General features: G+C 27.4%; 2 protein-coding genes across 2 annotated transcripts; both read right to left on the bottom strand.

The window, feature by feature from the left end:
• Nucleotides 1-2,912: 2,912 nt before the first annotated feature.
• LOC104879416 (F-box/kelch-repeat protein At3g06240) lies at nucleotides 2,913-4,925 on the bottom strand. Its single transcript, XM_059736642.1, has 3 exons — nucleotides 4,419-4,925; nucleotides 3,578-4,143; nucleotides 2,913-3,306 (listed from the first exon to the last, which is right to left on the bottom strand). The coding sequence occupies exons 1-2, from the start codon at nucleotides 4,778-4,780 to the stop codon at nucleotides 3,582-3,584; spliced, it is 924 nt and encodes a 307-aa protein (XP_059592625.1). The 5' UTR covers nucleotides 4,781-4,925; the 3' UTR covers nucleotides 2,913-3,306; nucleotides 3,578-3,581.
• A 3,120-nt stretch (nucleotides 4,926-8,045) lies between these two features.
• LOC132253847 (F-box/kelch-repeat protein At3g06240-like) lies at nucleotides 8,046-10,697 on the bottom strand. Its single transcript, XM_059737105.1, has 2 exons — nucleotides 10,693-10,697; nucleotides 8,046-9,185 (listed from the first exon to the last, which is right to left on the bottom strand). Exons 1-2 carry the CDS (start codon nucleotides 10,695-10,697, stop codon nucleotides 8,078-8,080), a joined length of 1,113 nt encoding a protein of 370 aa, XP_059593088.1. The 3' UTR covers nucleotides 8,046-8,077.
• Nucleotides 10,698-14,803: the final 4,106 nt, after the last annotated feature.

The raw sequence follows: 14,803 nt of genomic DNA, 5'->3' as shown, positions 1-14,803 counted from the left end.
TTTATATTTCATTAAATAATGATTAAAAATTATTTCTCTTAATTTTAAATTGTCTTGAAAATTAATTGATATCGATTAATTGTAAAATATAACTTATTTTTCTCTATATTTTTTTTATTCTTTTTACTAAAAAATAGTTTTCGAAGTATGATTGAAACGGTTAAATTTGCAAATAAAATAACTATTTTTTAATTTAAAATTTATCAGATAAAATTGATTCAAAGTTAAAATTAAATATTATTTATTTTTAAAAAAATAATTTAAGTTTCATTTTTTAAAAAAAATAAAAAATAAAAAATGTTTTTAATTATTTTTTTCAAAATTTTAAACATTTTATCTATCATATTACCTATAATCCAATGTAATTTAGGAAAAATGAATATGGTCACCGATAAGAAAATTTAAAATTTATTTATCTTCAAACGTTTAAATTGAGGAAAAATAGTTGCAATCCAATTAAAAATATTATTTTTAAAAATGTTAAAAAGTAATGTAATTAGCAAAGGTATTAAATAAATTTATTATTTATCGAAATATATAACATAAATTATTTTTATGTAAAAAATAATTAATTAAATTAATTTAAAATATAAAATTCAAAATAAAGACTAAAATATTTTTTTAATTAATATATGATTATATCTACTTATAGGAATCCTAACTTGAAAAGGAAAATGGAAATTAATTGTCATATAATTTATATTTTTGTAAAATTTATTATTTGTAAATAATAAATTATAATATTATTATTTATAAATAATATATCCAATAATTTAATAATTTAATTTAAATTATTCCATACATTATGTATATTAGTTAAATAAAACTTAAAAATCAAAAATTAAAAATTAAAATAAATAAGTTTTTTAAATCCTAAATATACATTGTTTGAATTCTCTATACCTCTTCTCTTTCTTTCTTTCTTCATAAATCATAAGCTCGTTACTTAATACGAATAAGGGTTTACAAGTTAATTATTAAGCTTTACCAAACACCACCTTAGCCAAGGATAAAAAGTGGTAAAGTGATAAAAATCATATTAAAACGTAATTTTCCATGTTAAAGAATCCATCATGGAAAAGCTTTGACCAAAGAAAATCCATTTTTCTCTAAATTATAATTTAAATTAATTTTGTTATTTTTTATTGTCTTTATTTTAGAAAGAGTTTGGAAACAAAACAATTGAAGAGTTTTGAAGAGAAAAATATTGAAGATTTGGAAAATTCTACAATATTGAAGAGGTATGGGATAGAATATTCACTATTAGCCATTAGATTTGGAGGTTGGATCTCCACCATTCAATTTAAGAACAGAAAAAAGAAATATGCGGGAATAGGGGGAAAGATCAGAATATCGATGGACAAAAATTTAACAACAATCTTGACAAATCCGAAAAATATCACTTAATGTTTGAAAAATATTTTTTAAGAGTAATAGATTTTTTTCATTATGTTTGATAAAGGCTCACATGTAAATTTATTGTTTATACTTATCTTACATTTAGTCTTTTGTTTATCAATATCTTAAAATTCAAAGTTATTATGATAGTTCTAAATATCAATTTTTTAAATATTAATAATTTAATATTTGAATTATTAGAATAATTAATAATGATTATTATCGTATCTCTTAATCATTCTCCATCAAATGACATGTTTTTAATAAGAATTTTGAAAATTTATTTTATTTATCATTAATAATAATTTGAAAAATTAAATTTACAAGTCTTAAGTGAAGTCCTTTAGATAAAAAGAGATAACATTTCTAAAGATAATGAATGAATTATTTTTTACTAATAAAATAATTTAAATTAATTTTAAGATTATTAAAAAATAATTTCTAAGTTATAATTGAATTTGTAATTAATGCTAATCAATTTATCATTCCAGCTTTAGTCTCTTAATCATAGAAGATAAGAGATATAGTAATTATTTACTCAAATACTCACGACATTCAAACGTAAAGGGAGTTAATGGATGCGGCCAACCGATCTACCAACAATCTTGACACCCTTCAAGTTCGAATTGTGACTTCGGACTTCAAACGTTATTAACTCTCCAAAAAATAATTGCTGTTAGGAAATATGCATATCCTAACCTTATAATGCATTCACCTAAGCGCTTGCAACATTTGAACACAAAGAGAGTTGATAGATGCGACCAACCTTTACCATAATGAAAGACACTTGAAATTATGATAGAAATAGTAACACGACTCACCTTATCATTCATTCTGTGAAGAAAAATGTGAAACCAGAGTTTCCACAAATAAGTTGGCCGGCATCATGTTTGAACCATCCATGATACAGGATATTGAAATTAACTCACGACAGATTCAGAGGCTGGAACTTGAATTTTTCATTCAAATGATTCCTAGTCCGATATGGGGAATCCATCATAGTCCAAGATGTCTCAACATTCTTTCATCACCCACATCTTACTTGGATCTTTACCACAAAGCACACAAAGACATCCTCCTACAACAGTCAACACCATAATTAGATTCATCCCTTGGAAATGCCATCCGCTGCAACTCCTCTTTTTCAAAATCAAAAGCCACTATTGTTAAATAATGGTCTTCATTTGGATCATAAGCTATCCAATGCACTGCCCCCATGTAAAATAGTGTCCCTCCACGAACATATGAGTTTAGTATGATGCTTTTCCTGAATTCTTCTCCACTTATAGAATTTCAATGAGCAAACATCTACCATAGTCTCATAACCTAAGCTAGAAACCCCTACTATCTTGTAGTCATCGGTAGAGGAGTCATTCCCAAATCCATACCAAATATATTTTGTAGTATTAGGATTGGGTCCATACCCAATATTTTGGAGCATTAGGATTTGGTGGTAATGGATTGCATTGCCTAGTAGATGGGTTCCACAAAACAATTTTACCCAAGGTATCAACTAGACATAATAACCCATCACAAGAATTCAAAAGATGGAAAGGATATAGGAGATTTACATCACAGAGTGAATAATCAAAACCCAATAAGCCACCATTACCATCACCAATTGATTCCCAATCTTTAATGGATAGCCGGACTACCATAAAAGGATTATCTTTTTCTTCTTCAAAATTTATGATACATAATCGAGTTTTGGCTTGTGTTTGTGGCAGTTGGAGGTGGGTTTTAGCGAATTGTGGATGAGAAATTAACGTGCACCTAGCTTTGCAGACGCACCTGAGCCAGAGCAGAGACTTGACTGGTAATCTCAAGAGTATGTTGTCGATGATGTGAAGAGGTAAGTATGTCATTGTAGTCTTCTTCAGCCTCATAAAACCCATAACCACACATTCACTATAAAATCAAAAGTTTTAGTACCAGATATAGAACAGTAACTCTCCATGGATCAAACTATTTCGTGCATTGGATTTAAGCCAATTACTTACTTGAATCCCATCCTTGGAATCAAAAGCCAAGTAAAAATGGTATGTATATACTAACTAACATAAAACACAAGCATACATGCAATTGAACTACCAATTTTTTGCCATTGCCACTATACATGTTTGATCTACTAATAATAGAAGACACTGGAAATTATCATAGAAATAGTAACACAACTTACCTTATCATTCATTCTGTGACGCATAAGGTGGAACTAGACTTTCCACATACAAGTTGGCAGCATTTTTCATGCATCGCTTATCGAGCACATCAAACAGAACTACAAGTGGCTCCTCATTGACCCACAACTTAACTTGATTATTCAGAGGTTGGCACTTGAAATTTTCATCCAAATATGGGGAATCCATCCTCGTCCAAGATGCCTCAACACCATACTCTTTCATTACCCACATCTTACTTGAATCTCTACCAGAAGGTGTACAAAGGCATCCTCCTATCACAGTCAACATACGAGAAGATTCATCCCTTGGAATTGTCATCTGCCGGAACTCCTCTTTTTCAAAATCAAAAGCCACTACTGTTGGATCAGGGACATCTAGATCATAAGCTATCCAATGCACAGCCCCATGTAAAACAGTGTTCCTCCACGAGCATTTAAATTCAGTATGAAGTTTTTTCTCAATTCTTCTCCACTTGTGGGATTTCAATGAGAAAACATCTACCACTGTCTCAAAACCTAAGCGAGAAACCCCTACTATCTTGTAGTCATCGGTAGAGGAGTCATACCTGTTGGGACGTCATTCCCCGGGTTATTTTTTGGCTCTGTGCCAGTCAGGGGCATCACAGAGTGGCCTCCAGGATTCGAACTTGGATCCTGTAGGCGTTAATGCTTAGGATGTTGCCCTCCTGGTACCATCTGAGCTAGTAGCCCATATGGTACCAGGAGGGCAACTGTCTGGGTTAAGGTCCCGAGTTCAAATCGAGGCCACTTTGTGATGCCCCTGACTGACACAGAGCCAAAAAATAACCCCCAGATAAAACAAATGACGTACCAACAATACCCAAATCCATACCAACTACATTTTGGACCATTAGCATTTGGTGGTAATGGATTGTATTGCCTGGTAGATGGGTTCCACAAGACAATTTTACCCAAACTGTCAACTAGACATAACAACCCATCACAAGAATTCAAAAGATGGACAGAGTGTTTGAGATTTACATCGCTCAGTGAATAATCAAAATCCAGTAACCCACCATTGCCGTTACCATCACCAATTGATTCCCAATCTTTAGTGGAGACTCGGACCACCAGTGAAGCATCATCTTTTTCCTCTTCAAAGTTGATGATACATAATCGAGTTTTCGCTTGTGTTTGTGGTAATTGGAGGTGGGCTTTAGCAAACTGTGGATGAGAAATCATCGCGTACCAAGCTTTGCAAACGCACTTGCAATAGAGCAGAGACTTGACTGGTAATCTCAAGAGTTGTTCTCGATGATTTCAAGAGGTAAGCAAGCCATTATTGTCTCCTTCAACCTCTAGAAAACCCACAACCACACAGTCACCATAAAATAAGTCTTAAACCCTAGATTTATATGGAATAAAATACAAGTCTTAAACCCTAAATTGGCAACAACTAGATGGAGCTTAGAATGTTTCTCGGAGTTTAGTTAAAAATAATAGTAGGTTTACTAAAATATGGATTCTAATATTATAATAGATTATAAATTTTATTTTGATTAAAAATTTAACATTTTGTTATATATTACAAAATAAAAGCATAATTGATTTTTCCATAAAACTAATTAATCTTGATAATTTTAAAATAATATTAATGGTTAGTGATATTTTATTTAAAATCAATTAGAAATAAATATTATTTCTTGTTAAATGTGTGAATATGCACCCTAATAAGTCATCTATAAACTTAAAAATAATTAAAAGTATGTTTGTCATTCAAAAAACTAATTTTATGTATATATGATTTGAAAGAATATATCAAAAGAATTAAAAATTTAAAAGAAAAGTTTCGACTAATTTTATTTTTTATTTTTTATATAATATAATATAATTTTATATTTTATTTTAATTTTTAAGGAGAGAGTATATATATGAATTTGTCTTTTTATAGGAAAATTGTTTCTGTGAACTTACACTAGTTGACGGGTTAAGGAAAGTTGAAGGCTAAAATTTTAGGTTATGTTTAGTCCGGAGAAAAAATATTTAAGAAAGGAAAAAAAAATTTAAAAAAATAATTTTTTTTATATTTGATTGTTATATAAAAAATATAAAAATATATATAATACATTACATTTAGATCTTGTATTATTCAACTAAACTCTAAAAATGAAATTAAAAGTCAAAAATATGTATTAACTCAAAATAAAATTTCTATATTTTAAAATAATTAAGCCTCAAATTAATATAATGATTGAGATAAGAATGGATACTAAAATATAAAATAAAAATTATCAAAAAATTTGATAAATTTTTAAATAATATATTTTTTTATGTGATTTATGAACAAAATATTTTTTCTTTTTTAAGAAAAAAAATGTGTGGGAGAGAAATATAGATGAATTTAGCAAAGTTGAAGGCCGTTGATAAAACTTGGAAACAATAAAAATGATCAAATGAAAACATTTACTATGAGGAAACTATTCCATACTTTTGAGAAATGAATTTTGTCTCTTGCCTTCTAAAAAAATTAACTAAAAAAATTAACTTTAGACTCCATTTGACAGTCATTTTAAAACTCTTTTAGTGTAAAAAGTATTTTTGAAAAATTTTAAAAAACACTGTTAAAAATCTAAAAAATCAATTATAGTATTGTAAAATCACTTGTAGTGTTTTATGAAAAAACACTTGAAAGATAATTCTCTTAAAAACAATTTAAGATAAAACACTAACAAGAGAAACACTATCAAACTCACTCTTAGCATACGTTTTGGGAGTAATTTTAGAAAACGTTTATAGTATTTTTAATACTTTAATGAAAAAAATTTAAGTATTAAAAATATTAAAGCGCTTTCTAAAATCACTATCAAACGGACTCTTAAAATATATTTAAGAGTGTTTTGAGAAGTGTTTATAATTTTTCTAATATTTGAAAAATAAAAATTTTCAATTGTTAGAAAGATATAGAACCCTTTTAGCAGTGATTTAAGAAAACGCTTCTGACACTTTCGATACTTAAAAGCTTTTATTATTTAAGTGTTAAAAAAATTTAAAAAAATATTTTTTTAGAAATACTAACAAATACACTTTAAAAACACTTTATAGATTCACTGTGAACTCTTATTGTACGGGAGTCGTGTTAAATAACAAATATTTCTCTCAGCACCCTCCGGGCCTCCCCTTCTCATAAGGTCAATGTTGATGGCTAGAAATGGACCATCCTAATGAAGGATAAAAAGCTCACTAAAATCCATGTCCCACGTAAAGGCCCACAAAATGAAGCATCATGTGCCTTCTAAGGGGAAAATTATTAATAAAGTCATTTTATAAACTAGCAGTTACCATCGACAAAAGTTTGAATTTGTTCCAAGTGAAGTTATTAAATGATATTGCAGTCTGAGAAAGTTTATTCTTGTCTCACTTGTACGCCCGGTCTACCAGCGTTGCGCCCTCTTTTGTTGCTAGGCCCTCTCCATATGCTTATTTGTTTGTCTGCAAAGAAAAAAAAAAACAAAGAATAAATTAATATATTAATTTTTTTTAATACTTGAATGATAAAAATTTTTAAATATTAAAAATATTATAAACGATTCCTAAAATTATTGTCAAAATCATTGTCAAACGAGTTCTAATTTTCTAATTTTCTTACATGAATTCATATTAGATAATGTCTTATCCAAATCAAATATTACTTAAGAACTTACATCACCGTATAGACAATCAAAAGCTATCTCTAAACTTTAAAATCTATTATGTACATACTTGTAAATAAATTTAAAAAACAGAGATGTTTGGTTTCTTTATGTTCATCTTTATCGATCAAATTGTCAACAATCAAATCTACACAAAAGAAACAGATTAACAAGTTTCCCCATTCTTAATAAGATGTCAATACTCGAAATAATCCTCAAAGATTGTCGACATAGTTTCAACTTACCTTTCATTGCTCATGTAGATAGAATGAATCAATAATCATCCATTCTTAATTTCTTATATCTTGATTATCTTCAAGGAAATAATGTACCTCAAAAAAGAAAAATTCATTTGTTGTTTATGCGAACTTACACTAGTTGATAAGGTAAGGAAAGTTGAAAGCCAAAATTTTAAAGATGAGAGATGATAAAGGTGACCAAGGGCCTTATACTACAACATTTGTAGCTATTAGTATCATAAAACAAATCCTTTGATCTATTAATAAAGAAACCAAGCATACTAGTCAAGATATTAACCACATATATCGAAACTATTAATTAACATAGAAAACAAGAATACTAATCAAGACATCAAAACCCAAGCAAGTGGTTGAATTATTGATCTATTACCATTATATATATTTTAAAGTGCATTTGATAGTGATTTAAAGAAGCGTTTATAATTTTTTTTAATACTTGAAAATAAAAGTTAAATTAGATGCGTTTTTTAAAATTACTATCAAACCAACTCTTAATCTATTCATCATAGAAGAAACTAATTAATATTATAATAAAATAATAACACTACCCACCTTATTTATCATTCGGTTTTTTGTCCTCCATTATCACTTTAAAGTGATGGATGAGGTGAAACAAGAGTCTCCACGTATAAGTTGGCATCATGTCGGAACCACCTTCCGTAAGGCATAATGTTCTTGTATGTGTTTTCTTTCTGATCACACAACATTAGTTTTTCCTTGTTGACCAGCAACATATGTTCATTATTCAGAGTGTGTAACAACTCACACCTGAATTCTTCATTCAAGTTATTCCTAAGACTGTTATATGGGGAAGCCATCTTACTCCAAGATGTGTCAACACCATACTCTTTCATAACCCACATCTTGCTTGGATCTTTAGAACCATGTACACAAAGGCATCCTCCTACAACCCTCAACTTTACATATAGTTCTTCTTCTTCTCTCGGAATTGCCATCTCCCGGAACCGCTCCTTTTCAAAATCAAAAGCCATGATTGTATCAAAGCCCAGAATAGGATCATAAGCTACCCAATGGAGTGCCCCATGTAAAACAGTTGCACACATGCGCGCAGCCCTAGTATGATGTTTTTCCTGAATTCTTTTCCATTTATTGGATTTCAGCGAGAAAACATCCACCACAGTCTCAAAGTTAGGATTGAGCATAGAAACAAGAAATACCTTGTAGTCATCGGCAAAGGAGTCATACCCAAATCCATGGCAACCAAGAAAATCCAGAACGTTAGGATTTGGTGGTAATTGATTGCATTGTCTGGTAGATGGGTTCCATAAGACAATTTTATTTGCCAAATCAACTAAACACAACAACCCATCACAGGAATCCAGAAGAACGACTTCGTATTTAAATCCTCCAATATCAAATAAATAATCAAAAGCTAATGCCCCACCGTTATCATCGCTAAATGCTTCGCAGTCTTTGGTAGAGGCTCCAACTACCAGATAGTAATTGTCCCCAGGTTCGCCATAGTTTAGGGTACAAAACTGAGTTCTAGCTTGGGTTTGTGGTAGTCGGAGGTGACTTTTAACGAAATGGGGATGGGAAATTAATGTGCGCCAAGCTTTGCAGACGCACCTGGAACGGATCAGAGACTTGACTGGTAATCTCAAGAGTATGTTCTCGATGATGTGAAGAGGTAACTCCGCCATTGTAGTCTTCTTCAACCTTGTAAAATTCACTATCCTAGATTTATATGGAATAAAATACAAGTCAACCCTAAATTGGCAACAACTAGACCGAATATTGAGGCCCTAAGCGTAAAAAATCATGATTTTGGTCTATTTAAAAATCAATTAGAAATATCTTTATTTTTTGAGAAAAGCCAGTTTTGAATTACTAATTTGAAAAAAATGTAGAAAAACCAACCTTAACTTTTATATATCAGTTTTATTTTCACCAATTTAAAAATTATTTAAAATACATATAAATTTTCACATGTAGATAATTATTTCATAAAATGACTTTTTACTTGTATATTAGTAATGCCAATTGACAATTCTTTTTTTTTTTTTTTTTTTATCATGAGAAAAGATTTGATATTAATATATTAAGAAATTTTAAAATTAAAACTAAAAAAAAAACTTTAAAGTTAAAAATATAAAAATAAAATAATAACTTTGAATTAGTTAAATCACACCAATAAAAAAAATATAAATTCAAGAAAGAGAGTTGGAAATACAATGAGTCAATATTTTTTAAAAAATATTTTTTGTAAGTTTTTTAGTTTTATTTGTATTTAATTTTTAATTTTTTTGGTTTTAATTGTATTAAATTTTTAAGTATTTTAGTTTTAATTGCATTTTTAATTTTTTAAATTTCTTATTTTATTGTTATATCAACTAACAAAATTTGTATTCAATTTTATTTAAAAAAAAAATAAGAAGAATGGATTTACATAATACATGATATAAAATCATTATTAATTAAGGAATTAAAAAGAAATTATTTATCACTCAAGGATCTAGAGAAATTTTTCAAAATGATTTGTATCTCATATTATATAACAAAAATTTATAATATATTTATTTCTAAGATAATTTTATCAAAATAAAATTATAAATTATTATTTTTAATAATTTTATTTAATATTTTTAAATAAAATGGTATTTTAGGAAATAATTATTTTATAAAAATTGAGGTTCTTTTTTCTATATGTTTTTTAAATTAGTGAATCAAAACCTACTTTTTCCCTTAATTTTCCTATTTAATTTTAAATCTTTACAAAATCATTTGATCATCACCTCAAAATCAACTAATTCAAAATTTAAAACGATTTTAATTAAGATAATTATCTCATAATTATCCAACTAACTCTAATTATAATGCTAGTTTTAAGGCACATTTTCCATATTTTGAATTAATAACCCTCCTAATTATCCACCTAACAAACCATTATTTTTTAGCAAATTCTCCAATCGCTTTCTATATAATGGGCCATATTATGTTACCATGACACAAATTATTTTTGCTATCTTATCTATTAGAGTTTGGTGGCCCGGTGCAACGGTGAAGAAAAATTATGAGATTTTTTGGATTTTCTTATGGAGTGTCCATCATTTTGTGTTTAGTTCTTTCCTAACATTTTCCCTTAGATAACTTAATTTAATTTATTCTAAATTAGCCAAATTTCTCTATTTCTTTAACATGGTGGCTTACTCAATTGACACCTAAGCTCCTTATCCTCTTATACCACATCGTTTTGCATGGCATGGTCAAATTTCCCATATAATAAAGTGAATAATCATTATTTATCATTATTCGCTAATATTTATATTTATGGGGTTCAAAGGTGTCTTCTTCTTTTTTCCAATATGTACTTTTTGTCATTTATAATTAATAAATAAAAATTTTAGTATACAAATTACACTATTTTCTATTAAATTGAATAATGATTGAAAAAATATTTCTCTTGATTTTGAATTTTGTCTTGAAAATTAATTTATAAAAATAAAGTAAATTATTTAAAAAATTAATTAAATTAATTTAAAAGATAAAATTTAAGATAAAGACCAAAATATTTTTAATCAACACCTAATTTATTATAAAATATTTATTTTTATATGGCATGAATATATCCACTTACAAGAATTCTAACTTAAAAAGGAAAAAGAATATTAATTGTCAACATAGTTTATATTTTTTAATAATATATAAAATAATTAATTTAGAATATTATTATCCATAAATAATATATCCATAATAATTAATTATTACTATCTCAAATTAAAAAATATATATTCTAAAATTGATTTTTAAAAGCATTAGTAAATTTGTACATTTTTTTATAAAATATTATTTAAAAATAAATAAAAATTGCATTCTAATGGACATTTCAAAATTCTATGCCTTTTAAAACATTTCTCATAAATATTTGATTCCGTCTTCATCCTAGTTATTTATTATTATTTTCATCCCCGTCCCAAAAAAGAAATTAAATGATATATGGTGAATTTGGGTGCCTTCTTTTGGTTTTTATGTTTAAATATTTAATTTTTTTTAAATGCTTAATTACATTAACAATAAATAAAATATTATAAATTTTTATAATTTATTTTTATGAACAACTTTTTTTATGGGTTAAAAAAAGAAAAATAAAAATTTAAATAATTTTTTATTTAATTATCTATATAATTGGGATGAGACAAGGTAATACACGAACCAACACCGTATACCTAGTTTTAAAAAAACAAAGGTTATGGTTGGTTCTCCGAAAATTTGAGGGAAAATATGGAGGAAAGAAAGTAGAAAGGAAATGTGAAAGGAAAGAAAACTAAAATAAAATTCAAGTCAATAAATTATTTTTATATTTTTTTCAAATTTAATTTACTTATTTTTCCTCCTATTATTAAAGATTAAATAATTTTAAAATCCATAAATTTCCAACTAATTTTAATTATTATTATTTTTTATAGGTGAGAAAACCTTTTTTTTTTTTTAGTATTTTCTAAAAACCAAATATAGTCTTAAAATTCAAACTCATTCTTAACTCGTTTCTCCCAAACTTGTCCTATTAGGGGTTGAGTTATGATTAACAATAGGACCGATTCAGGATAGGTTTCCCTATCTCAATCCGTCTCATTTATTTATATCCATTCTTATCCCCATCCAAAATAAAAAATTAAATGAGGTGGGATGGATGTATAAGATTCTTATATTAGTTTATTTAACCTTTTTTTCTAATTTTTTTAATAAAAAAATTCATTTTTTACACTTGAAATTTAAATTATATTAAAAATAAATATAACACACACATATATATATATATATATATATATGTGTGTGTGTGTGTGTTAAAAAAGTTGAAAAATTAAAAATTAAATTAAAATTATATATATATATATATGTGTGTGTGTTAAAAAAGTTGAAAAATTAAAAAATTAAATTAAATTAATTTTTATTTAATATATGATTGGGGTGATTCGAGGTGTAAGAAGACTCAAACCTACACCAAGTTTTAAAAAAAATTATCAAACCTACCTTAAACAGGTTATATTTACCTCAAACCATTATGGGTTAGATGAGTCGGTTACTCAAAAAAATCTACTCGCGTGTCATCCTTAGAAAAAGTGGGACAACAAGTATATGAAAAACTCACTACATTAATTTATACATATCTAATTCTTTTTTTAAATTAAATTAATATTTCTAATTATTTTGTATCTTAATTCCATTTTATAATATTCTTTGATTTCTTTTAGCACTTAGGACATAAATTAGTTGAATTTTTTTCTTTATATTTTACTATTGTCTTATCACACCTTAGTCTCCCACGTTTTCAACATTGATAACTTTGTAACATTCTTAATTTATATCTTGATCACATCATTCCTACCTTATGTGGACCCCGTATTTTGCTCTATATATTCCCAAACTCGTTTTTTATTTATTTATTTGGTAAAAAAATTATTTTTAGAAAAGATTAGGAGTCGTCAATTATTTTTTAAGGGAAAGTAAAATAAAAAAGAATGTGACTTCTTATTTGAAAAACACAGTTTGTAAAAAATTAAACCTAGGTTCGGGGGTCAAGTTACTTATTGGGAAGGTACGGTAAAGACCGTAACACCCCTCTAAGTCCCTAAAAATGGCTTTCTACTAAGTAAGGTGAAGCAAAATGACAATTAACTAAAAAATCAATGGATACCCAAAAGGATCATAGGTCAAAAGCAAATCATAATAATGAATAAATAAACAAAGTGAGAGTGAGAGCTTACTTTGGCAGCAGGTAATAAAGCACTATCATGAAACAAGGTTAGGGCACAATAATTAATGCAAAATATATCTGTGGACCCCGTATTTTCGCTCGATGCGTTCCCACTCGATGGTGCAACTCGTTTTTTATTATTTCGATGAAAACATTGATTTTTAGAAAAAAAAAACTTGGAGTCTCCACTTATTTTTGTTTTATTTTTAAAGGGAAAAACAAAATAAGAAAGAAAAATCCTAAGTGTGACTCCTGAAGAAAAAACAAGTTTGTGAAAAACCAAAGTCGAGTCTGAGGATCAGGTTACCTATTGAGAAGGTACGGTAGTGAGTCGTATCACCTCTCTAAATCTTATAATAAGATCTCTATTAAATAAGGTGAAACAAGTCTAACAATTGATAAGGAAATCAATGGATACCAATGAAAATGATCAAATACTAAAACGGATCATACATAAGAATAAGCAAAGTGATAGTGAGATCGTATATTGGCAGTAGGCAATAAAACGCTATCAAGAAACAAGGTTAGTGTGCAATAATAAATACAAAATATATCACATACATATCAAAGAGCAAGACAAATATCAGGCAATATTCATTAAGCATAACCATCGACGATCAGAAAAGAAAATTCATATGTAGGGCCCCCACCAAAGCCCAAATGATTTTGCATGAATTGGTCTCACAAATTCTATTGTTTTAGAATTATGAGAAAAAAAAAACATTCCTACTTATGTAAAATCAAGAGAAACAGAAGATTATTTGAAAACTAGAATGAAATTAAAACTGTTTAAGAGAAAACTGGATTTTTGAAATTTATTTGAAATTTGGAGTCTCAAATATTACTTAAAAATCGGAGTCTTAGGAATTAAATTTAAGAATTGGAATTTTGAAGAATTATTTGAAGATGAAAATTTTAAAAATAAATAAATAAAATAATAATAACGAAAATAATAATGATTAAATAAATAAACATGAAAATTGGAATTTTGGAAACTGGAAATTAAATTTGGAAATCGGAATTTTGTAGAATTATTTAAAGATGGAATTGTAAAAATAAATAGACAAATGAATAAATAAAATAATAATAATAATTAATTAAATAAATGTGAAAATTGGAATTTTGGAAATTAAATTTAAGAATTGGAATTTTGGAAATAAAATTTGAAAGAAATTAGAATTTTGGAAATAAAATTTGAAAGAAATGAAATTTTGGAAATTAAATTTAAGAATTGGAATTTTGGAAATTAAATTTGAAAGAAATTAGAATTTTGGAAAATTATTTGGGAATGGAAGTTGTGAAAATTAAGTTTAGGAAATGGAGATTTGGAAAATTAAGTTTGAAAATTACAAATATGGAAGTTAATTTTTGATATCAAAACATGAAGAATAATTAAAAAATGACACGTGATGGATGGTTGTACCAAACCATGTCCACTTTGACCAAAAGATGATGTATTAAGAGGATGGCTTTTTGGGCTGCATGTAGGAATGGGGCCATCTCCAAACGATTCTTCATTTCCCATTACTCAATTTCCCACAGCCCACCAACCTTTGGCACAATACCCTATGCAAGCTGTTAGATATTTCATGCACATCAA

The sequence above is a fragment of the Vitis vinifera genome, chromosome 5 (genome assembly GCF_030704535.1).
Source record: "Vitis vinifera cultivar Pinot Noir 40024 chromosome 5, ASM3070453v1".
In the NCBI taxonomy this organism is placed as follows: Eukaryota; Viridiplantae; Streptophyta; class Magnoliopsida; order Vitales; family Vitaceae; genus Vitis; species Vitis vinifera.
This window is presented reverse-complemented; position numbering and strand designations above follow the sequence as displayed.